We start from the raw sequence: 25,600 nt of genomic DNA, 5'->3' as shown, positions 1-25,600 counted from the left end.
CAAACATCGTCGAAATGTGCGGAACGCGGAGTAGAAATAATCTAAGCACATATTTATAGTATTTATAATATGTACAAAGAGTGAGCATTAACCGAAACTGCCCCGCTTGTGTCAATTTCTCTTCTGGAACGCCGGAAACAGCTCCTCCAGCTAAGAACGTACAACGTCTCGGAGCTAAGTACCGTCAGCAAAAAAATAAATACCGTCAACCACTTTAGCGAGGATGTCCGCGTAAGTGGATCACTCAAAATATCTCGTTCATAACACAACCGGAGTTAGGAAAACGCATTTTCTCCCTTTATTTGTAAAGCACCACGCTTAAAGTTTAGGCCCATATGCGACGTACAGTTATGCAAAGCGAATTTCTTATTGATGTTGTCATTGAGCCGCAAAGTACGAAAGACAGCAACGTAACCGAGGGCTTGACGTTGAATACCGCGTCTCATGCCTTCTCCCTGAACGAAGTAAAAAGTTATTACTTTTGATTCAGCATTTTTATACTCTGGTGCGTGCAAATTTACGTTCGTCACTTCCCGTTTCCTGGGACCCTTTCTGACCTGTGAAAAACACTAGCGGTGAAGTAGTTTAATCGTGTCACTGAGATCTGAGGTGCAAGCTTCCTGCCTTGTGCCAGTTAGAAGTGCCACCAAAAAATAAGGAAAGTCTGCAGGATTTGTCCCATCGTATGCACGGCAGGATTAGCTCAAACCAGGAACGAAGACCAGAGGTTACCACAATGAAGGTTCGGTCATAAGTCTAGCACTACCAAGCGAGCGAAAGAAAGCAAAATAATGTTCACCCTGCGCAATAACAAAGCATAATTTCGGGTTCAAGTAGGAAACGTTTAGGTGGGACAGCCACTGATACGATAAAGCTTTGGTTGGGGCTAGTTGGGTCTTATCGATTAAAAGGTTAAAAGGCGCGAACAGGACGAAAAAAGACACACGTACGACACGGACGGGCGCCTGTCCGTGTTGTACGTGTGTCTTTTTTCGGCCTGTTTGTTCGCGCCTTTTAACCTTTCACTGATACGAGTTCAAGGCGTGGAAGTCACAGACGTGGCTACTTGTTGGGGCAGTGTGCGCCCTACGTGAAGGCTTAAATCCTTAAAGAAAGTGATGGAAACCACCACACGGAGATTCGTTTCACTCTTCAAAATTGCTTCGTTTTCAAAATCGTCGTCGAAAATGAAATAGCTACATTTTGTTGCGTAATGCAGATGAGGCGCCGTAAAGAACTCAAACCTGAAGTTCCTTAAAAAAGAAGGAATTACATCGGTTACTGTTCTACATACCACAGTATTTTTTTTACAGGCCCCCTAGAAGGTTTTATTTTGAGAGGCAGTAGCACCGGCAGCACTTTGCTGTGAATGAGCGGTAATGCACGCGCCTTGCATCTACATTCTACCTTGAGTTCTAACTTACTTACCTCGCTTAATTAATGTCATTACGGTAGCATTTGTGTTAGCTACATTTGCAAACGAGCCACGTGTTTCTTTGTCGATATTATGCACTGTCACTTCGACGGTCAATCTGGGTGGCATGATATTTTCAATGGGTAGATCTCACGCATCTTGACTAGGCTGCGCTGCCTTGAGCCACTGCAATAAATGTGAGCCATGTTATGTGGGATAAAACATTGCAATGTGAAAGTAAAAAAAGGTAAACATCCACAAAACGAGAAAAGAGTCAAGGTACAGGCTAGCTGGTGGAAGTCAACCATTTCGTCGTTTACCCTGAGACTGGGTTTGTATCGTTGCAAACGGTAATTCGTCTACTGAAGAAAATACAAAAAACAAGGGAGACGCAAAAACAAAAAAAAGGCGCAGTTGCTTTTTTTTTCAGTCTGTCTGTTAAATATTTGCAACAATCTGAAATCAAACAGTGCTCTCAGAATTTATTTAACACGTTTTCACCACGTATAGAGCTACCTCGAGAACACTGAGCGCTTGTTTGACTCGTTTTACTCTACTGGAAATGTTATATCATCATCGTTATGAAGTATCTATATTCATCATTATTGCATTGCGCGAACATTAAAGTGAGTTGTGTCGATTCCAAACTTTCCGCGCAGCGAGCGGAGGTTGAGTGGTGCGCAGGCACCCGGTATCTCTGAAGTCGCCTAACTCGTGGTCACGTGCTTTTCTAGCGCAGTAGCTGTAGGATTTTGCAAAAGTGGACTAGTGTACATCAAAACTCGGCCCCTATAGACAAATGTTCCTTCGTCGCTTTTTTTATGTAAGCGGAGAAATGTTTTTATAGGTGAGAGCTATAGAACGCGCGGGGCGAGGACAGAATCTATCTACAACCTTTTGAAGTAGTCTGAGGAGGAAGGGCTCAGAAGTCATATAGGAGAAAAATCAACAGCAAACAAAACAGAACATACACTGGTTTGATATCACACCCCTCTTTGTAGACATAACTCGACAACCATGTGGCCGCTTGCTCTCGCCCGTACTGATACTAGTTTATTTTACCTTCCTTTTGTAATGCCTACTAATGCCCGCATTAAATTTTTACTTTTTTTTGTGAGTATTCTGTCGCCAATACAGATTTGGTTTATGAGGATAGCGCACAACAGAGCTGAGCTACTGAACCACTAACTAATCGGAGCCGAATATGTTACCTGCGATCCATTTCACAAGTTGTGCGTAGGGCTATGAGAGTGCAGGCCCAGCGACGAAACTCCAGACAGTGCAGCGTTCGCGCGAAGATTCACCCAGTGAAAAAGCACTGCATCAAGCCACGACCATCGCCCCTCCCACGCAGCTTTATAGCGCGTTTACATTTGCGAATTCGCGGGGGCAGATCCCCGCAGGCGGAAGATGGACTTTGGCGCCGGGTGGCGAAATCGACTCATCGCTGGCAGAAAATATGGATACGGGTCCCTGACTGATCCAGATTTTCTGCCAGCGACGAGTCCTGTTCGCCACCTGGCTCCCAAAATCCACTTCCCGCCTGCGCGGATCCGCCGGCGAATCCGGAAGTGGCAATGCGCTATTGCACAACAAGCGAGGTGGGAAAAGGTGACACACTCGAAAAAGCTATGACCTGCTTGAACTACAAGCTGCCTCACAAGTCCGAATGCATCCGACTCTACGACCAGATGACAACGTGACGTCACGTGACGTAACATTGTCATGTAAAAACGATGACTTTAGAGTTTTTTCTCTTAGGACTTGTCATCGTTGCAGCAACATGACGGCAAGACAGCAGCTGTTGTGCACACCCGGACGACATTACCGAGGCTACATCCCATGCGCGGACACGGAAGCCCACAAGAGCTGGCGCTATAAATGGTATGCATTGGAAAGCCCCATGGTTACGTCGAGTGCTGTTGCAAGGAGGGACGACCAGTGAACTGAACTCTTTGAAGGAAACCGGCGCATCCTCGAGCCAGACTACGCAAGGCCCTCGCCCGCTGCCGGATGTGCCACCGAAGCAACTCTTGCCCAAGCAAGGATAGGGAAGGTCTGACTGTGTCGTGCTTTTCTCGGATCGGCACGAGGTTTCCCATAGAGCTGCCTCGAATGACAGGACTAGAAAAAGGCGATAGTTCACGACGCGGCGACAAAGACGGACAAACGCGAGCGCCGTAGGTTTCGTCGCACCGCACAACCAACGACAGGACTTGAAGAGGAAAAGCTCCGGAGCAAGGAAGCTGGATGAGAGCGAGGCACTTGAAGCATCTACTTTCAGAAACAACGGCGGGGTGGCTTTCATGCAGCCGCCCTTCGCGTGAAAACAAACTTCAAAAAGAAAATGATGTGTCGCGGTAGTGATATCTGTGACATCGTAAGTAAACTTCAGTCACTCTAATCTCATCCCTCACTCAAAGCTCGGCGTTGAGACCGTTAAGTAGGTAGGGTTTCACGATGTGAGGCTATAAGCACCGAGTTTCGAAAGCCTCAAAGCTGTATGTATACAACCATTACCCAGAGATGGAATAGACGTCATTCAGGTGCCCTGACGATGTTCTGCGTTTCATTTCTTGACTAGATCCTCTAATATCAAACATGCTTATCAAATGATTGCGTCTGGTTCCAGCGCTGATGCCCAGGTGCAGTGTACCAGAAGGGAGGAGTGTTGTAACCTCATCCATATCTATCGCAAAGGCTTTAGAGCTGATGGTGTTTATCTGGACTCTCAGAACATTGTTGTTACTGCATATTTCCGAGCCTCAATCGTCCCAATGATGAGATGTAAAAACGACACAGTTCGCTGTGATAATTTGGCGTACAAATTATGGAGAGCCAAACATTTTGATTAAGAAGCGGTAGAAGTGGTCTCAGTGCGGCATTGTTGGACCCGCAAACAGACACAGAAGATGGCATCATTGTCGTTCTGTAAGTTGGGCTTCCACGCTAAGCCCCCCCAATAAACTGGATCCGTTCTCAATACTACCCCTCATAGTAATAGACTCCAGCCGAAGTTTATGAACTGTACACCGGGTAGTCAAGACCAGACGAGACATTTGTGCCACCCCTGCCGGTAGACGTTAATGGGCGTTCCCAAACGGCAAAGACAAGACGTGCCCCGCGGTGGCTTTTGGAAGGAGCACTGATGGTGCATCAGGAAGTCATCTATGCCGAAAAATGTTTTGTCTTTATGGTTACTACCACTAGTTGCTCTAGCACAGCGTTTGCACTTCCTGTGACCACTTTCATCGTTGGCGTTTCGAGAGCACCATACCTTCAACAGGGATTCAGACTTTTAAATAAAAACAAGTGCCGTAAAAATGCATACCATACGTAAGCTTATACATTCCGCGTGCTGCGAGTACTTGAGTAGCGTACACTTTGTTTCGTAAGTTTCTTTGTTTTTACACAACATTTCGTTTGCGTGTTTCTTCTTCCTTTCTGTGGGTGTATGAATGTATGCATGCGTGTGCTTTGTGAGTATGACAATTTACCGGGAGATTCCGCCCTTCGTTATTTTCGCGCGGACCAGTTCGTTGAGACACACACACGGGCTGCTAAGGAACTTGAGGCTCGTAGCGTATGTTGTGGCGTAGTCCCGCAGGGGCTGGTCATTCTCCTTTATCCGCCATGTTTTCCCAGTACTTGCCGTTAAGATGGCGTAGCCGTGAAGAAGTCAATTCAACGAGTCACGAGATCGGTCTAAGTGCCCGTGCAGCAGGAGACGCCTTCCAGCCCAGCTGTCGTCGGTCGTCGCTGCACAGAAACAATCACAGAAGCGCCAGAAATGGTGCGCTGCTCCACACATTGGCTGCGCTCGCGGAGACGCCGCCACGATGAAGACGTGCGCGCGGAATGTCACATGACCACTGCATCACCATCTTTGCCGTCGTTCTTTCGTGGTCTTAACACCCATTTTAAAAATAACAACTAAGGTATAACGGAGGTGGTAATCGATCCGGAAACGTCGTCCCGTGTCCACAAGTCGAGAGAAGCTCTTTCACGTCCTACGCGCACACTCGCAACTAGCACCTTACCGAGAGTGAGAGTGAAAAGGCTACTGAGGTGAAAGGGAAGCTGTTCTTTGCACTCGAGAACCACGAGAAGCCCGTGTCTTCTAACCAGCAGTTGCAGAAGCTCGAGAAGTTTGCAGTGGGGGGCGTGTAGGTGCCTCCACAAATGCAAGGCGTGCTCCGGTACGCGATGTAGGTCCTCAGAAGTCATCAGAAGTCTTCTTTAGGAGATTTGATATTCGGTAGTCATTGAGAATAATCAGCAGTGGTTGTGAGCTTCCAAGAGAGTTCAGGAGCGTTCAAGGACCAATATTTCCCAGTGCTGTATGCTGAGCTGGCGTTGTCCCGAAGAAGGTAGTTGTAGTGGTGACATATACATTTTTAGGGGAAGCAGGCGTGGCTTGACGAGGTCCAGCCTGTGAAGGCACCATTTCCGCTGTGTGCACGGTAGTGCTGGGCGAGCTCCCGGCGGCTCAGGAGGAAGCGACCTTGACGGGCCGGCTGCAGATGTCCATGCTAGATGAATCCGCCCAAGCTCGACGAAGCTGTAGGGGAGCCGCGACGTGCGTGCGAGCAAGGCAGAAGAACCAGTGGCGTGGCTCAGACGTCGGATGTTCTGCTCCTGCTCCTCTCCCGGCTGCCGGAAACAGAGGGCACCAGGATCACGCCACCTTGTCCGGGGGCATCCACAACCTCCGGAAGGGACCCGTCCTTATTACCAAGCTTCGGCTTCCTCTGCGGTACGATAGAGAACATTGTCACGCTAAAAGGAGTAACATGATGCACTGTTAAAGATTACGAAGTTCATTTTGCCCTCTACGACGATAAAAGGATAGCAGTGACGGCTTTCACGGGAGAGACGGCTGTCATATAAGCATTGTGTGGCGGTAAGCTCGGCGCTTGTGGTCGTTCGAGCGTTTGGAGTAAAAACAATGGTGTGATTTGGCGTGTATATTTATGTCCCCTACAGAAAGCTAGTAGACCTTCACTGTCATGTCAGGAAACACTGTGTTTAGGTGCCTGGTCGTGAATATTCTTTCGCGAAGCTGCCACCCTATACAAAATGTAGAGCCACGAGCATACATACATCCCCCACCCCTCTACTACTACTCACCGGGGCCAGGTCTCCGGGCAAGGATGCACTTCGACCGGACTCAGGCCAGCGTTCTTGGCTCGGACTCACCGGGCACGTCAACATGCTGGAAGCTCTCCTGCGCATGACGTGTGCGGAACCACCAAGGCGATACATCATGTAGTGATTTCACCATCAATTAAAAGTCGAATCACGTCATTTCTGATCCTATCTTCTTTAGTTTACGTGAGTCTCGGTTTGTACTGAAGTCGTGCAAAAGGGTCTCTACCACTGAGAATACCGCCCATATGATACGAGAGAAACTGAATATCGTATCATTTAGGGGTCAACTTTCATGTTCCTGTAAGACGAGGTTGTTGGGATATTGCAGCTCAGCTATAACTAGACGATAGAACATAAACATATCTTAGCTCTACTCAACTATCTTTCCTTAAATATTGAATAAAAAGACGACACAATCCCTGATTCACACAACCTCTGAGGGCATTCCACCACAATGTACGTTTTTGCATAATAGGGGAGGCTCTGTTTTGATAAAAATCACTGCAAGGTAAAGTTGTCAGTCAACATTAAAAAGAAGCTAAAACACTTCTTAAAAAAAGAAAAGAAAAAACAAGTTAGAGGAGACTTTTGGCTTCTTTGTGTCCCGTGAATCTGAGTATAACATTCGTTTTCCCCGAAGATGTAACTAAACGCAAAAAACGCGAAAAGCCTCCGACCAGTCGTGACGTCATACTAGAATGTTTTGGCCGCCAAGCGCGTGCCGCTCCTGTAAAGCGCGTGCAATTGCAAGCTTGCCAGGTATATTTTTCCGGACTGACATCAGTCATGACGTCTCCTTGTGACCTTTTTGGAAATAGCAAGAGTGCGCGTGCATAGCTTTGACAGAAGCTGAAGATGCGCGAGAGCAGAGATTCTGAAAACTCCTAGTGTGACCTCACGCCCCGGGAAGGAGGGGCTTCGGCGGTATTTTAAAAATTAATTTCTGCGGCCTCCGTGCACCGAATTTAAAAATAATTTCAATATTCGTGATCCTGGAGGCCGAATGAATGCCATTGAAGTTTTCTTCTTTTTCGCAAATACAGAACACCCCTTAAGTTTCCCTTTAAAGGGATACTTCAACGAAATTTGAAATATTCCCGTCGTATTCAAAAATAGGTTCAATATGATCCACAATATCCGTAAATGACAGTCGCACGTTTGTATTTTGATCCTGGTGGCTGTATTTTTCGTTATAAACGGCCCACTCTGGCAAGTGCTCGGAGAAGCCCCAGCGGAGACCACGTGACATCCAACGCAATCGTGACGTAGGTCGTCTCAAGACGAGCAAAGCTACGGCGAGGCTGACGTCGAGAGGATGGCCTAGTCGTTCCAGCCACCGAAGCGGCTGCTTTTGTACGAATTTTGAGTGCCGGGTTAATCTTCTATAATCTTCTAGGGGGACAATAGCGACTTCTGCAACACACAAAAGGGATTCTCGGGAAGAGGGGAGTTCCTCCTTCCCCCCTTCTCTCGTCGTGGCCGGAGACGAGACAACCTCCGTCACTAGCTGTCAAGGTTCGTAGACGAGCATTACAAACGAGGCGTTAGCCTCGTTTGTAATGCTCGTCTACGCTCGGAGCAAACAGCATCCACCAGGTGCTGTTTGCTCGGAGCAAACAGCATCCACCAGGTGCTGTTTGCTAATCGTTTAATTCGTCTTAAAATTCCTTTTCGAGACTTTTTTAACAAGATATTGGTATGTTCCATGTGATACTGCTCTTTTGAACACATATAGACCAAAAAATGAGCGCCGAAATTTCGTTGTAGTATCCCTTTAAGCAAAAGCGCACATGTGATCTATACTCCAGTGAATTATGGCTTTCTCCATAAGGTCGTGGACACCGCGACAAGGGTAGGCACTAAGGTAAGATTGAGTTGTTCCCTCAGCGGGTGCTGCCTCTCCGTATGCACCACACAGAGCACAAACATTTCGTTGATTCGCGGGCGGTCGCATCACAACGTAACGTGAAGGAAGGGTAATTGAACGCTACAGTGTAAATGCGCGACGGTGTCTTTCACTACTTAGTGTGCCCCCAAGCCAGCGCCGCGTCCAGGGTGGAGATATTCGCCATATGGAGTCGGACTTTCGTCAGCTCTTGACGGCGCTATTTTGAGTCAAATTTGCGCTTATTACCCGGATAAACAGCTTTTACGTCCACGAATTACGTTCCACACACTGCAAAGTACGAAGGCGCAAAATGGGCCCAGGTGGGACCGCCACGTTAGATCAGCCCAATTGAGTTGCTTGTGCCTCAACCCTGGAAGTACGGTTGGTATCAAGAGCACCACTATACTCCGTTCACCCTTAAGATGAGACTAGAAGCTCCGCCTTTAGCGCGAGCTCGCTAGCTTCCGAGGTGGTTTGGTTGTGCGTGCCTCCGCGTTCACACTCAAGTTAGCGAGGGCGGAAAGCTCGCACTGAAGTCAGAGCTTCTAGTCTCATCTTAAGGGTGAACGGAGTATATACTCAAATCACCCTTAAGCTGAGACCTACGTTACTAAAACAACAAGTTGGGAAACTCACCCTTGAAACCTGGACCGTCGGCGTCCACCGAGGCCAACCCAAATACGATAACAGCGCCACCCTTTAGCGACGATTTAAAACGTGAAAGTTGCTTTACATAGCTACTGCTATCTACTATGAGATAGCTCCGCGAGATGGCGCCACTGGCCCTTGCACGACTCGACCTGAACCCATACGCGCAGCTGGGTAGTTCCCGGAGTGGCTGCTGCGGGAGAAATGGCGGCGTTGCTAGGGTGACCACCCGTCCCGCGACTCGCGGGACTGTCCCGCATTGAGGGCTCGGTTCCCGCGTCCCGCGAGAAATTCCAAAATCTTCAAAATGTCCCGCATTTCATGTTGTCGTAACATTCACTACGCAACTCATGGTGTTGCCGAACAAACGGGGCATAGGGAAGCGCGGAGAACGCTAGTAATCGTGTGAATCCCAATAATACGCCATTTTCTATTCAAGCATTGCGGGAAGCGGCCGTCGTTCTTGCAGGAGACACGAGGCGCATGCGCCGTTGTGCCTCCCTCGTGGTGGCTAAATATTGCGAGAAAAATAGTTCGCCAAAAGTTTAAATATAAAATATTGTACTAATTATTTTCAATTCGCTGTGTCAATGCGAAAAGGTGGCTGTGGATTTTTTTTTTTTTTTTTTTAATGAAGACAGTTACAGTTGCAATGGTCGAAAGAGAACATTATGTTAAAAAATCTGTCTGAAAACTCCGAGACTGAGACGAGAAGGGACGAACTGCCGGTGTAGATAATTAAAAAAAAAAAAAAAAAAAGATTTTGCTTTTATTGTTTAAATAAGGACACTGCTTCTCAGTTCTACTGTAAAGGTTGCTTTGTTGTACTGCTTGTGGAATGGGATTGCCCATTTCTCTCTCTCTCTCCCTCTCTCTGGTGTTTTGTGTAGGATTTGATGCCTATATAAGCCCTTTCGTTGTCAAATAAATTTCAGCTGTGTTTGAGACTTTGTTTGTTCGGCCCTTCTTGTCCCAGTCGAGTGGTGTTCAGTCAAACGTTTGACAACCACCAGCTCGTTGGCGCCCTAACCGTTGGTTCACTAATGTAAAAAAAATTGTGCAGGACCATGTTGATAAAAATAAGCGTTGACAGGAAACAATAACCCGAAAAGATTTACTCTTTGTTTTATTTACATTTGATGCCTCGAGGTCTGATACCGTTAATATTTGTTTTCAACTTTGACACATTTAATAACATGTTTTGCATTAAAAAATATATCACTGGGAGTGGAAAATATTTGAGCTTAAGCGTTGCCGGTGTAGAAACAGTACAGGATAAGAAACGTGGTAACAGAGCCTCGATTCGTTGTGTGCGTGTTAATAAACTTCCTCCCGCCCCCGCCCCCCCGCCCCCGCCCCCGCCGCCCCCGCCCCCGCCGCCCCCCCCCCCCCCCCCCCCCCCCCCCCCCCGCTCCGCGTGTCCCGCATTTCGCTAGCAGGAAGGTGGTCACCCTAGGCGTTGCGGCTGCGTTTAGTTCGGTTCTCGAGTACTAACCGGAGCCACTTTTTCAAAGCAGGCTCTAGATGGCAGTTTCTCAACTGAGTTCTTCTGTAGTAACGTTGGATGAGACTGCAGCCAATGCCAGGCACAGGAGAGCTCGAAGTCGCTGCTTCGAAGGGATCTTCTGCCGAACGAGCACTCAGCTAGAAAGTGCACGTCTCAAAGCCTGGAGCGCGGGCTAACTGGCCTTGTAGCTTTGGAGTGTCATACCGGTGATACAAAAAAGGCCCGCAGACATGTCTGAAGCAGACATATCATCACGGATGGGAACCGGGAAAGGGACGTAGAACTTAAAATAAACGTTTAATAACCAAACTTTCGTCGGGGAAAAAAAACAAAAAACCACGCATCCTGCGTCGGAAGGGCGCGACTGTCCCGAACAGCCCGTTTTACCGCTGCTTTCAACATGCGGCAAGTTCAAGAATGTTCCGAAACAGAATGCACGAAGACAGCCGAGAATGAGCCGAAACCTCTTTCGAGCGGTACAAAATCATGAAGAAAGAACCGAGAGTCGAGCGGGGTTTCGGACCTTGTTCTTTTGCGTGGCAGTTGAGCGCGTTGTCAACTCTGCCATGAACGCGGCAATATGTGCGAAGCAAAACGTGCTTCGATCCTTTGCGCGGCGCTTTGTGAGTGAATGTTTCCCATCGAGACTCACCTGGGGCCCGCGGTGGGAGTGACGTCAAGGACGGCGTTCCTGGCGGGGGCTTGCGACGCAAGAGGCAGCGTCTGGAGGCTCGCCGCGGTCCTGGGCGGGGCGCCGCGTGGTTCGGGACCCTGCACAGACCTCGAGCGAACCGGGAGGTCGACCGGACGCGAGGCGAGCAGCGTGGGCGCTGGTGCTGCCGACGCCGCGGACTCGTGCGGCGAAGAGTCGGCCACCGACGTGGTCGAAGACGTCAGGTTTGGGTCTCCCTGAGGGTGAGCTGATTGGCCGAGAAGGCGCAGGATGGTCTGCATGTCCTGGGCCAGCCGGGACTCCATCGCGGACACCTGCCTGTGAGGGAGGGACCACGAAGGCGTAAAGCTCAGTACACACACAAAAAAAAAGAAAAAAAAAGAAAACCTTTAACACTTTTAAGCTGTAGTTACATTGCTCACAGATTATACGATTTACAGGCTTCAGACACTGTTTGAGGGATGTTTCTTCCTTCTATGACAGAACCTGTCCCCAAGCAAAAAAGCCAGCGGACATGTTCCAAGCGTGTCTAATGTGTGAGGGAAACATGCTTCGAAGATGCTTGATGCATGTCTGCAGAAAATTTTGTCATCATGCCGGCAGAGAACAAAGTGTCTTTTGTGTGGCGTACGAGCAGGGGGAGTGCGCCTTTACGGGTGTAAAAGAAAGGGTGTTTCAGAGACTTGAGGCCGGTTCACACACTCGCGACTGCTTACGACCGGAGAGGCTAAAAACCCGTTTTTAATCCTCTCGCCATGGATAACGACCGGCTGAATTTCTGCACAGCCGGTCGATACTCGATAGCAGTCACAGGATGCTTAAAAATCGGTCTTGTCTCTGTGGGTTGTACTCAAACGCAAGTGTGTGAACGGGCCTTTACAGCCGTTACTGCAGCCTTTCAGTCAGCGGCGCACACAAGGAAATCCTCCTCCTCCTCCTCCTCCTCCCATTTAGGGGGAGGGGGTGTTCGTAAGGTCAACTATTTTGTAATTAAAAAAATTTATATAGATCAACCAATATATAATAATTTTTGGTGAAATGGCAAACTTTTGGTCAACAAAATATATCGGCAACGTATCGGCCGTAACGCCATGTCTCAGCAGACTCTCTCCTCTCCCCTCTCTCTCCCCCCCTTCCCTCCCCAAAATTTGACCCATAATTCAACCCCTGTGCATGCGTGAAACGCTCGGTGGGATCGGTCTATTACTTTCGTTGATTTGCTAAAAGAACAGTTGGACGGTCAGCTACGTTTTGGTGAATTTGCGTCCCGAAGATTTAATTTATCTTTAAAAAGTGCTCAAATCCTTTTTACAGCCTAGCATGTGCAAATAAAAAGTAACTGTAGGCTTAGCATACCAGCTCGTTTGCGGTCAGTACCACACGCCATAACTCAATAATAAAGAATCGGTAGATTTAGTATTTGCAGCAAAGAAATGATAAGATAGTAAAGGTTGCAGGAAAACCACCTGGTAACGTAGAGCACTCCTAGTAGTCAAATTGTTCGCACTGAAGTCCGGACAGCGAGAAATTGGTTCACCTTAAAATAATGCAGGTCTCCGCTATCGATGGGGAAATTTCCCAATGCTGTATGACTACACCAAAGACTACAGATCGCGCGCGTTAAAATCATAAAACAAGATACAGTCAGTCGAACCCACGCTCTCAAAGAAAACAAAACCCCGAAAACACAGAACGCTGAGTTCTGTGTTTTTGCAGTTTGGTCGCTGTTGGATTGATTCCAGTTCCTCGTAGCGTCGGCTGTGTCTGGAATTATGATGAAATGAAGTACCATAAGGTTTTGCCCTATTAGAGTACTGCTCCGATTCGGCGTTTTTAGGGTTCGTCCTGGTTTTGATAAAACCAGCCTGGAGTTTAATTTGAGGGGTTTATCAATATTAACCGAAAATACGAGACCCTACTTACGAGCTACCGGAACAAAGACACGTGTCCTATCGGGCTTACCTAGCGAGGTCATCGATTCTCCTCTCGAGCACGCCGAGCCGTCCACCCTGAGACTCCTGGTGCCCCGGGAAAGGGGGCTGCGGCGGCGACGTCCCCGTGGCCGGACTGCACGACACCGGCAACGTGACGCTCGAGCTGGAGCCCTGCGCCGAGGAGCCGGCCACCCGGACCAGCGTCGTCGCGGCGGCTCCTGCCGGAACGCACAGTTTGGGGGACCAGTTGGGAAGGCTGCCGGCACCGGCCCCACCGCCACCGCCGCCGCCTGAACCTAACACGTCGCAACATCATTATGTCGCAAAGAATTGCGTCGTAACGAACTCCGTCGCAACAGAACCAGTTTCAGCGGAATTCGTCGTAGCGGAGTTCGTCGCAACGGATGTCGTCCTTACGAACTTCGTCAACAGCGGTACGAGACGGCGACACACAAATGCAATGCTACAGCCACTTCTAAACTCGGGTCGGTGTTCCTGCAGTGCTTCGTTGCGAAACATTCCGCTTGTCTTCTATGAAGGCCAACGCAAACCCCCGTAAACGGGTGCCCCGCTGCTTGCGGTAGTATCTTTTGTGGGCTTCTCTTGGCAAGACCTCCCGTCGGAGCAGGACGAGCCCGCCTTGCCCCCCTAGCCAAACTCCCTCTCCTAAAGCGCCTCCTTGGCACGGCGAGCATGGTCATACTCAGCACGTTGCCACTTCCTTTCAGCCGGCTACTTCTTGCGTTGCGGAGACTGCAGCGTCTTGTCCCGCCTCCCGCCCACGTGTGCGAGAAGGAAAGGAGGATCACATGTATCTCACTCTTCTACGACCCGCCCTTGCCGATGATGAGAAGAGGTCCACCACAGGTGTGCTCCACTCTGCCCCGCATTTTCGATGTGACGAGCGCAATTTGTGTACTTTCAATAAATAATGTTTAGAATTGTTCATCGACATTCATAACCTAAAAAAGTACGCGTTAGTTTGTTGCTCCGCGCAACGACTGTCGCGGAAAAAATTCGAGCAATACGAGCAGCGTTCACCTCAACTCTCAGCCAGAACAAGCGGTCACGTAATCAGGAGCCGACTATGCCGGCCATGTTTATCGTAGCCACGCTGCAGGGTGAAAAAAAGAGTTACACACACTGTTGAGGTTCGTCGTTTTCCGTCATCGCAGCGATTGGGCACGAGCAAATACCCAAAATGCATGTCGAGATATTGATTGTCATGAGCCCGAAACGAATGCTCACGCACTGCTCGTGTTTACTATATACAGGGTTGCCAGGCGTTCGAGATGAAAACAACCCCAAAAAATTGCCAAGAGTAGCCAAAAAGATAGCCAACTGGAGCTGAAGGTATTTTTAGTAGCCAAACAGTATCCAACACGCACAAACTGAACAAAAACGTCGGGTATTATTTTCGGTACGCGCAAAAATGGAGCAACTTTGCTTTCACTTTTCTTGCTGCAGTAACTACGATTAAAAAAATGAAAGACGTTTGCAACTCCTCGTAACGCCGAATTAGAGCGCAGCTCTTGAGAAGGGGGGCAGGGTACGGAGGGGAGAGTATGACCCCCTCCCCTCTCGTCCTCCTCTCTCGCTCCCCTACCATTTAGTGGGAAATCTTTGATACTTTTCCCGCTAAATTCACTGGAAAAATTCCCTGCTAAGTTTAGGGGGAAAAACTTTCCGCTAATTTCAGCGGGGAATCCTTTTCCCGCTAAATTTAGCTGGAAATTTAGCAATTTAATTTAGCAGAAAATTTTTTCCGCTAAATTTAACGAGAATTTTTTTCCGCTAAATTTAACGGGAAAAACTTCCACTAAATCTAACGGAACTTAGCGGGAAACGTTTTCCGCGAAAATTACCGGGGCATTTCTTCCGCTAAATTTAGCGGGATATTCGAGCCTTCGACTGTGCCCAAACGTAGTGAAACGAAGTGTATAGAGGAGTTGAAAGCTCCCAGATGAGGAGGTCTTTGCCCGCTCACCGTAAGGCCTGGGCGAGGCGCCGGTGCTGTGCGTGGCTGGCGCCGCCTGCTCGGTGGCCAGGGTCGCCGCCTGGGCGTCGTGCAGGGACGACCTCCGAAGGTCGCCGTCCTCGGCGCGACCCGAGCCAGACCGCGCCGTCGCGGGGCTGTGCGACCGAGACGCAGAGCTCGTCCCAAACACGGCACTCGTCAGGTTCGTCACGCTCGTGATGGCGCCTGAGGAAGCACATCCAAGTTAGGTGTATATACTCCATTTCACTTTGAGTGCGCAGCCAAATCAAGCGGCGTCAAAAAGTGCAATGTCACCGGCTAAACTGCAGTCGCACATTAAATCCGCAGTCGAACTGCTCAAAGTAAAGGCTGTAGCTCAAACATAGTACAAAAGGCGCTGTGTTCGCTGCGGACATGGTGACAAAAAGATCTGCGGACATGTCTCAAGAGGCTTGCAGGCATCTTTGCTTTGTACATATGCGTGCTTCGAACAGGTATGCAGGCAGCTTTTTGTATGACCCCCGTGACAGGCTGCCCACACAAGGAACAAACACGCCTCAGACCATCTCTGCAGACTGTCTCTTTTTACGTCGTATTAGCGGCAAGACTCTGCCTTAACATTTCATGGAGTAAAGACAGATACACAAACCGGAATCAATCGTCCTTTGACCTTTTGGCGGGGGATCGGTGGCCTAGTGGGCTAGCGCACACCAGCTCGCAGCTCGTGGAGCGAAAGCTCGCGCTGCAGAACCTATGGGGATCCTCGGTTCAATCCCCACCCCTGCCCGTTTCGACCTGGACGAGCATCGTACCGGCGTGCGGCCGTGTATCACTACTGCGGGATGCACGTTAAAGACCCCAGGCTAGCGTCTCCACAGCACTGACTAAATTTCTCATCTACAGATGGGAGGCAAGTCGCGCGTTGAGGCAGACCAAGTTCTAGGCTGCATAAACATACATACACCCCGATTTTCAACTCTTTGGAGAAAAGACACAAAATTTCCAAAGGAAATACAAATGTCGGAAGCGCCTCGTTCACAAACTTGCACCCGAGGAGGACCGAGAGAGACGAGACCGGGTTTCAAGCCTGTTGGGACGGCGTAACATCTGCTGCGCAGCAGCGCGTCCGGTCGCACGCCGTCCCAACAGTCTTAAGAATCCGTCTTGTCTCTCTCGGTCGTACTCGGTTGGAAGTGTGTGAACGGCGGCTAGGATTCGCGAGTGTGTGAACGAACCTTAAAAAGTATGGGTCGTGCAAGAATAAAGAGACCGAGGATTACGACGCATTCATTGCGCGTGTTTCGTTTAGTGAAAAGGAACGGTGAAATACGACGAGCGCCGCGACGGTGTACGACCCGAGAAACATAAGAATCGTCACGATAAATCAAATAAGTAAAAAGTGTTAATTCATTTTTAATTATTGAAATTACACCTATAGTTCCAATTAGAAACTTGCTGAGCGTAATAGAAAATCGCAAAGTCGGTGAATTTTAGGCTTTGTCGGTTAACACGGAAAGCGCGGTGGCGCGCTAAAGTTGACACTTGCGCGACGGACACGAGGCTGGCGGTGAGTCAGCGAGGATGATAAGACACTGAAAAACCCCCCGGGCGGGTTTTTCGCACCACCAGCCTCAATCTTGCTGCACGGATGGTACATTTAACGCACTATCGCGCTCCGGGCGTGCTCCAAGTCTTTCTCAACTTTACTGATTCAGTATTTTCCAATGCCGCCCAGCAAGTTTCCAATTAAACCGTTTGCTTATCTTCAACAATGAAACAAATGTTAGTCGATTATTATCGTGATGACCATCGTGATGATTAGCCCCTATGTCTCCCTAGCCGAATGACTCACCTGCACAGGTCGAATTAGTGTCAATTTCACGTCTTTTTGTTTTTTAACAAAACGCCGCGGCCACACAATTCCAGTCCAGCCCAGTCCAGTCTAAACGTCCAAATCAGGGCTTAAGATAGACAGGTGGGGAAACGGCCCAGAGAAGCCTACCGCAGCGCTGTGACCGGATTGCGTACTCGTCTGCTTGCGGGTACCCCTGATTTGCAACAGATGGCGCTGCGGCGAGAAGAAAAAAGTCGGAATCGGATTTGCGTGGAACTCTATGGGAGAGTGCGCAAAATAGACCGAGAGCACGACAGTCCTCAATTGAAAATCCACGAGAAACCATCTCCGTCACTTTAGCTGGTCGCCACCGGTCGCCCACCCGGAGTGAGAGTTCGCGGTGCTCCATATAGATAACGCCACAGAAAAAGAGAAAACCGAGGGGTACACAATCCGGTCGTTCATTTGGCTCTCGTTTCCCCACCTGTCTATCTTACCACCCTGGTCCAAACTAAAAACAGCTGCATGCACCAATACAATAAATCCTAACTCCTAAAAAAAAATCCTGCATACTGCACGCGTGTTTAACTTTGAAACTTCTTAGGTTAGTTCGATGCCCGTCATGAAGCGGTATGAAGCGCACAAAACTTACGAGAAACGAGGTACGGCATGACCCTAAACTCCAACGCGACCACTCAACGGAGGTCCATTGCTCGGACCTACCGGCGATGGAGTTGAGCGTTCCGTTCCGATGTCGCCGTCCGTCGGACGTCGGGCTCCTAGAGCCCGCGGCCTCCTGGAAGTCGTAGTTGGCGGGCGTGACGTCGCGGCCTGCCTTGTCTGGGGAGAACTCGAGGATGCCCCGGCCCGAGGACGACCGCAGCGGCGCCGTCGAACCGAGGCCGCCGCCCCGGTCGTCGTCGTCGCCGTCGTCGGAGAAGCCGCCACCTCTGCTGCCGCAATCGTCGTCCCCGCTCGAGGAACCGCGGCCGCCGCCTCCGCCCATAGATCCCGGCCGTCTCCGCCGACGCCGACGGGCACGCGGGAACTGGAAGGCCTGGCTCCGAGAGTCTCCTGCGCACACAACGGTACTCGAATCAACTAACTAAATACTGTTTTTCCTTACTCAAAAAATAACTAAGCACGCTATTCATTACTTGAATTCAAAAGGAACGCGTTACATCAGCTGTAACGCAACGTGTTATTTTGTCGTTATTCTCAATGTGTCGTTTCTTTGAAGCAGTATATAGCCACTTCCAATACCTGCCATCGTCAATAGTTTCTCGCGTTTTAACGCGTTCACTCGGGGTTAGCTGTCGCTATACTGGCATACCTTGTGCACATCTTTTTATGGTCTATCTAGCGCTTTCTCGTCGTGCAAATTACAGGCGCGAGCTGGAGTAAGAGCAAGTCTGGCGAATTGTGCTGTAAAGATTCCCCTTCAGAAGTTTTTAAATGCCTTTACTTGTTACTTCATAAAAAAAGTAGCGAAATTACGTTTCTCGGCCCTTCTCTTAAAATTTAACTCAGTCGTTACTTCGTTACCGAACAAAGTAAGCTGGTACAAGTTAAGCGTTACATGTAATGCGTTAGCTTCAGGTCTGGTTATGGGATGCTGCTTTAACCGTCTGTGGTCCTCGTCGTACTACCGCTCTTTACAATACTGTCACGAATGACAACGGATGAGGCGATGATAGCTGAAGAAACTAAACGTTTAATGGAGCGAACTTGTGCCCAAAAATAAAAAGGAAACAGAAGATAACAAAAGAGCGTCGCGGGCGTCGAAGCCGGCGTAACAGCAGAGTCGAACGCTGGGGCGAGAGAGAGAGAGAGAAAACCTTTATTTTCGCTCCGAGTCCGGAGCTTCCAACGCTGGGGCGAGACTGACTCCGCTCGCCTTGCGCAGTCCCTTATGTACCCTCGTAGGTTTCTGGATCATTCGGCGTAGAACTTTCGGTGCGTAGAACATTCGGAACTTAATCAGACGAGAATGTTCTCGACCTTACGAAAAGGCCAAGTTGCAAGAATAAATAAAAAGACAGACCGTTGACTGGAATTGAACCTACACCTTCCGCGCGACAGTCAAGCGCAATAACCACCTCGGCGTTTTTTTTTTTTTTTTTTTTTGTAATCACTTGGCCACGCACGCACTTGCTCGCCGACGCGCATGGCAACACACACTTCCAGCGCTGATCACTCTGGGAAGAAATGCTGCGTCACTTAGCTGTAGACGCGTGCGTCTGATATAATGCAGAAGCGAACAACTGCGCATGCTCAGAACGCGTTTTACAGCCTAGTGGACAAAGATGGCAGCGTGAAGAAAGCGATTATCGTCACTCTTGCGTTTGCTTAGGGCCGAGTTCTTGTGATCTCTCACGACGAACAGTCGTATATGGGTAGAGTTTGGCCAGTCTATGATCTCGCCGCGTTAACGCCCCCCTCCCTAGTGGGCAAATCAGCTCGCGGCGCAAAGCGAGAAGCGTGAGCGCGTGAACTCCCGGCTGTTCTCAGCTGAGCGGAAAGGGCCGCCATTTTCATTCATTTGACTGGCGGAATGCATGAGATCGACATCCAAATTTTGGTTCTTTCCTTTTATATAAAAAAAGATATATGGGGTAATAAACCGCGTTACCACCGCAATGCGATGTCATTGCGGTTGTTTGCCCCATTTTTCATGGCGGCGTACATTACCTGAATTTTCTAATCCCAATGAAAATTACCGGAGACTGCGGTAAAAGAAGGGGAACTTAGTAAAAGAAAAAAGACACAGGAAAAGGATCGTCTCAATAGCCGAGAGGACATTTCGTGGCCAAGCCTACTTCCGTTACACACGCTCCATGTATGGAGAATGCGAACGCCACCTCCTGCTCACTCTAACCTCCTTGGCGACGAAAGACCGCCGTCTTCAGAATATCGTCTGCTGAACCGAACGCGGTAATGCTATAGTCGGTTACAAGTCAAGAAGGTAGGAGAAGCTCCTCCCACAAGTGTGATGCGCCCGTTTCAAATCTCTCCGCAGTCGAAAGAAGAGTTCACTGGAAACGCTCCTTGTTCCGCTTCAATGGATTCGCACTTGTCTCCGATCCCACTTTTTAAGAAAGCGACCTTTGTATTCATCGGAGAGGGAACCGAGCCCCTGAAAGCAGCCTTTGTATCCATCGGGGGGAAGCTAATCCCCGAAAGTCGTATTTGTTTCCGTCGTTGGGGGAGAACTCTAATCTCCCTCTCGTGGCTTCCACAATGCCAAGTCAAAGTCGAAAAATAAAGCAAATATGTACAGAAAGGCAAGACCCTCCTCGCGCGTTGGCCGCGACGTCAAGGAAACGGTGGGACGCTATTGGATGCGGAGGTGGCGGAGGGATATCTGATTCCCTTTGAGGGGCATTTGCCGCTACCTTCTTAACCTGTAACTGACTATAGCCAAAGTTAGACGCGCCATTGTGGAGGTCGACGCTGGGAGCGGAAAGCGGTCGCTTGGCGAACCCTTGGCGGCTCCGACGTGGCTTGGTGCACGCTCGGGCCCGAGATTACACTACAGCTTCCCCGAGCGAAGCGAGGGGTGAACGCGCGTAGCGCGGATTCTTTAGTATCCTAGCTTGAGCCCAAGCTAGCGTTGCCGCGTTGGTACCAGACGGTATTTGGAAGATGACGTGGCTGTAGCTGGTTTCAGATAGGCTGTCTAGCTATTCGAAGAGTATGTCGTCTGGTTCTTGCGCGGGAGTCGCTCTGAGGTCTACCCACTATCCTAAATTGAAAACCAATTGGAGCTCGGCGTCTTTCTGACGTCGCCCCTACCCCTGCAGAAGAAGCAGACGACTTGCCCTCCGCATTGACATTCAGGGACCTTAGGAGACGGACTTTATTGTGCGGAAGGTGACGGTGGTGTGGCGAGATCCGGTGCGCAATTGGGCTCTTTTGACACGCTTTTCAATAAGTAGAACGCGAACAAAGAGGATTCGAGATAAGGACTTCGCACAGATGGCTCGTTTTTTTCCAAAGCGTTGTATTTTGACGAGACTTACACGAAAAACATGTTTCTTTTTGTCATCCGACGGCAGGTTTTATTATTTTTGTTTTCGCCTACATGGGGCAAAAGTGAAAAACTACCTCACCTTTAATCTGACTGCAGCCAACACAAAGATCCGAAGCAGCCAGTCAAGCAGCGCCAAATGTGCAACGTCACCACGCTCGTCGCGTCTGCGTTTCCTACCACCGGCTGAACCAATCACGTATAGTGGATATACAGTAATTCTGCGTTTCTTTTCGTACGTGATGAATCAGCTGGTGAAATAAAACGCACTTAAGAATGCACTTTTTGCTAAAACGGACTGTGGTAACTACACCTTCCTAAGCTCCTCATAGAGCCTATAAATGCTGAGTCACTGTAAACGTATGCGGTGGGTTTGGTGGTGTTCTGGTGATGATACGGTTTCGTGGTGTCCTAAACGCGCCTATACTCTTAAAAAAGGACAAACTCAAATAATTATTTCAAATAGTATGAATGAACAAAAGGTTCTAGCAAAAAAAAAAAAAAAAAGCTCAATCTAAGCGCAAAAGATGTTTTTAAAAAATGCCGCGTACGTCTCCCTTTCATTTCCGAACACGACTAAATTTAAAAAGAAAATAATCGTGTTCAAATAAATAAAGAAAGCTAACGTAATACCAATGAAACAATTACGGTAGAAAGAGAGAACTGGCTTATATGATAAAGCATTTTGTTTTTAGGCTGCTCAAGATAAAACTAAAATACCGACTCCAATCAACCGCCGTAGGTCAGAGCAACGCAGTGGGCTCGGTGCACTAGCTTATTTACCAGCAATTATTTAGTTTACCAATATATCTAAGACAAAATATAAATAAAATATTTAAGGACGTAATCATATCTTAGTTTTGCTGTAGGTAATACTTGAGGAACACGGCGACGAAGATTCCTGGAGGACGATTTGTCTTCACAGGTCCAATCGCGCAGCGGGTAAAAGAAACCCGGGAGACCGCTGCCGCGGATGTGGCTTCGCCACCTCGCCTCTCCATGTCGGGGGAAGTGAACTCAACGGAGACGCCCGGTCTGTTCTAAAACTTATTGCGGCCGCGTTCGACCAAAGAGATGAATAAACCCTGCTCGCAGAAACGACGAAGAAACTGTATTAAAAATATTCGCTTTACGCATGAGCGCCAGAAAATACATTCTTGAGGAGCGAGTGGTACTCCAAAAAATTGCTCGATTCGCCAAAAAATGTAGGTTTTGATTTGACGGCGGACACGTATGGGTGCATTTGTCGATGTGGGACGAGGCACTTGGATGACTTAAACCTCAACCAAAAATAAAGCACATATTTCTGAACATCCCCATAAAAAAGATGTGGTATCTGAAAAAAATAAATAAAGAAGCTGTAGACAGCTTCAATAAACGAAAAAAATTGATGACGTATTACTTTCCCCGCGTTCCTCCGACACGCACTTGGAAACACTACATACATTAACTGAAACAGATCTTTATTCGAAATTTTCACTTCTTAATTCACACTGTCATGGTACGGATGGGTGGTGTTTCTGAGAAAGTCGCGCGCGTAGATGGAATAGCGACAGATCGGTCTAGAATCTGCGCTTCAATTTTCTTCCCACTTTGCCAACGGCTTACAGGTCGGTGACAGTCACGCCGACAGGCACAAACATCCCCAGCTGCCGGAAAGCTGCCGTAGGGGAAAATCGAGAGAAGCAGACTTACACAAAAAAGGAACCGAGACGAACAAAAATGGAAACGCGGACGCTTCAGGAACGCGTCGTTTTAAGGCTGTGTTTGACATTTGTGCCAGCGACGGCTTACATATAACGTGACACGTCGAGATACGACTACGAGGTTCACGACAACTCACAACCATATCTACGATTTCATCCCGGCTCACACAGCGCCGTTTTCCTTAAATTTCGCAATGTTACAAGTGCTTCGTCAAAACACCACCGGTACATCTGTTCTTTGTAAGAAGCGTGGCAACCAATTCAAGGAGCAGCTTTGGACGCTACGTCTGAAGCATAGATGCACAGGTGACTCATAAACTAACCTAAGAAAACGCAAGCAAACGGCACTGTCCGAACGGGCCTTTATCTCTGATTCACAAACTCGGCGATTGGACCCGAGCCCGATGCCGAGCGTCGTTCGACGCGTTGATTGGTCACGAGGCCCAGCCGAACTGTGACGCAGCACTCGCGTCCAATCCGAGTCTTCGCTTCGATCTCACTGACGACGTCGAACGTCTGGTGCACACGGCTTTGATTAATCTCGGTGGCGTCAACCAAGCCCGGCTATTAGCCCCTCTTAACCGGCTTCACAAGACAAATGCTTATCAAAACCTCTCATTATAGGTCATGCTTGCGGAGCAAATGCCCCACTAGACCTCAATGTTGTAAGCATTAAGCAAAAAAAAAAAAAAAAAGTAACGAAATACGTTACTCGTGACCTGCAAATAAAAGAAACGCGTTATCGTCTTAGGTTACCACAAAATGAAAAGAACGTGATACCGTTACCCGGGCCTTACAGATAAAAAGTAACGCACGTTACTTCTTGCATTACTTTTTGAATTTTAAATTTACACGTTTTACTGTTTTGACGTTGCAGGTATGAATCAGCTCATGATTTCAAGAACCATTATGTCTATCCAGAAATTTAACAATATTACCGTATCTTTTTTTAGGGTTCCACCTAAATACTCGCAAAGAAAAACGCAAACAACAACAAGAACAACCACCAAGATTTAGAAACCTTGGTGCCTAGAAAGACGAAAACATTTTAGTATTTTTTTTAATTTACGTCCTGGGAAGAATATGTAAAACCTAACGTAACTACGCTACTCTGCGCTCGGAATAAGTGACGTAAGTACGTTACGTGACAGTTTTGAAAATGTAATGAGTGTATTAGACATAAAACAACAACTAATGCGTTACCGGTAACACCGCTACCTGTAACGCGTTACCGCCACCACTGCTAGTAGACAAAACTCCATCCAGCGACACAGACGGTCGCCATGTTTTGGGAATCGCTTCCAGCGTTAACGTATGATTGGACCTAAGTATTATCCAGAGCGCTCACGCAACTCCCGTATCCTAAACATACTCGGAGTGCAAGCCTCTAGTATGGCGCCCCACCAAAATCTGCGCAGAACCTGCTGTACTCCGTTTAATCTCAAAACGTATCACGGTCGAGGTTGCGAGCGTGGCATCCTCACACAAGGCGCGGCTGCTCGATTCGCGTTTCCGGTCCGCCGGGGACGGAATGCCGGGTGGGTCTCTCTAATGAGGAAAGCCAAGTTCACAAAGCGGCTGCTGTGAGTGGTGTGGAGCCTGGTGGCACTGACCAGCGGCCAGGGATCCTAGCAAAGTAGCGCTATTGCCTTCCCTGCCTGCTACCAGAGCACAAACGAGTACCAACATATATACAAACGACCAACACCTCGCAAGGCGATCGGCTGATCGATCGGTCTCCGTGGCCGTGGCAATCACCATTTCGATCCTTTCATATCTTCGAAGCTTCGAAAGGGTCGATTGAAACCAGCCGTGCCAAGATCACCATGGAACGCCATTGTACTGAAAGCATTAGACAGTTTTAGCAGACCGTACGCTATAGCTTTGCGTACGCAAGGAAATTGCGGGTCGTGAGTGCGCATGCTCAGAACGCAGTAGAAGGGCTAGCGTATTGCGTACGCACGCAACGCTGGAGATGTTGCGTTGCGGGCTAGCGGTCCTTGAGGGAAGCTCTCGAGAGATCTCGGGCCCAACGACAGCGCCAGTTTCAAGATGGCGGTTACCTTGACTGGCGCAGCAAGGGCGTCGTGGTGTTCTCTACGTTCTGTGTTACGCGAACGGTGAAATAACGTGGTGTTCAGCGCGGCACTTCTTTCCGGGACGTACCGCGGTCGAATCAGATCGCCATGCAGCTGAAAGAGTGCACAGTGAAAGTGCTCACCGCTCGAATCGTGCGTCAACGCTGCGATCTGCTTGACGCTAGGCCTAGAGGGAGTATTCACTGGCGGCCATAGCCGTGTGCGCAAATGCTGAGCGCGTGCAGATGACAAGCTTCCACAGTTATTTTGTAACGTGCATTCCGCACCGTCAAGATTGCCGGTCTTAGCAGCCTATTAATGTGAGCTCGCTCTGAGCATGCGCTCTCAACAGCACCCTCAAATATGGCGTCCAGTGAATGCCCCCTATTCCCTCAGCTCATCGTCGACGAACGAACGACTCTTCAAGAAATCGCCGAAGTTCTCGCTATGCACTGGACTTCAGTAGGTCACGGATTTCATTCCGCGATAGCATTGGTGAAAGGTGGCATTTCCACGGGACTAGTGACGGAGGCTCCGTGATTGAATTTGGCTATGCACCCGTACTCGTAGCCTCTGTACTCCGCAGAAAAGCGCGCTGGACGAGGCAGCTGCGGCTTGGTTTGACTTTGAATAAAATGATTGGACACTTTTCATTTGCGATATTCATTTTCAGAAGCATGATGGCGCTATAAGCACGCGGAATTCTGCGACTCTGGCAAATTTAACCAAGGTCATGCGAGGTGTTCACTCGGAAACGTA

At 48.8% G+C, this 25,600-nt stretch overlaps 1 protein-coding gene across 1 annotated transcript in view; it reads right to left on the bottom strand.

Moving 5' to 3' along the window:
- Nucleotides 1–1,804: 1,804 nt before the first annotated feature.
- The window catches only part of LOC8027481 (potassium voltage-gated channel subfamily H member 7), a 107,570-nt gene continuing 83,774 nt past the window's right edge, over nt 1,805–25,600 (bottom strand). Inside the window, exons 10-15 of the mRNA XM_042294362.1 lie at nt 17,751–18,101; nt 15,203–15,418; nt 13,244–13,433; nt 11,261–11,599; nt 6,545–6,641; nt 1,805–6,165 (exon numbers count right to left, since the gene is read on the bottom strand). Of these exons, the coding sequence (XP_042150296.1) occupies nt 6,031–6,165; nt 6,545–6,641; nt 11,261–11,599; nt 13,244–13,433; nt 15,203–15,418; nt 17,751–18,101 (1,328 nt within the window). The 3' untranslated portion in view covers nt 1,805–6,030. The remainder of the gene's footprint in view (nt 6,166–6,544; nt 6,642–11,260; nt 11,600–13,243; nt 13,434–15,202; nt 15,419–17,750; nt 18,102–25,600) is intronic.

This window comes from Ixodes scapularis, unplaced genomic scaffold (assembly GCF_016920785.2).
Source record: "Ixodes scapularis isolate PalLabHiFi unplaced genomic scaffold, ASM1692078v2 PGA_scaffold5__190_contigs__length_132052651, whole genome shotgun sequence".
NCBI lineage: Eukaryota > Metazoa > Arthropoda > Arachnida > Ixodida > Ixodidae > Ixodes > Ixodes scapularis.
Note: the sequence above shows the minus strand (reverse complement) of the source record. Positions and strands in the feature narration are given on the sequence as shown.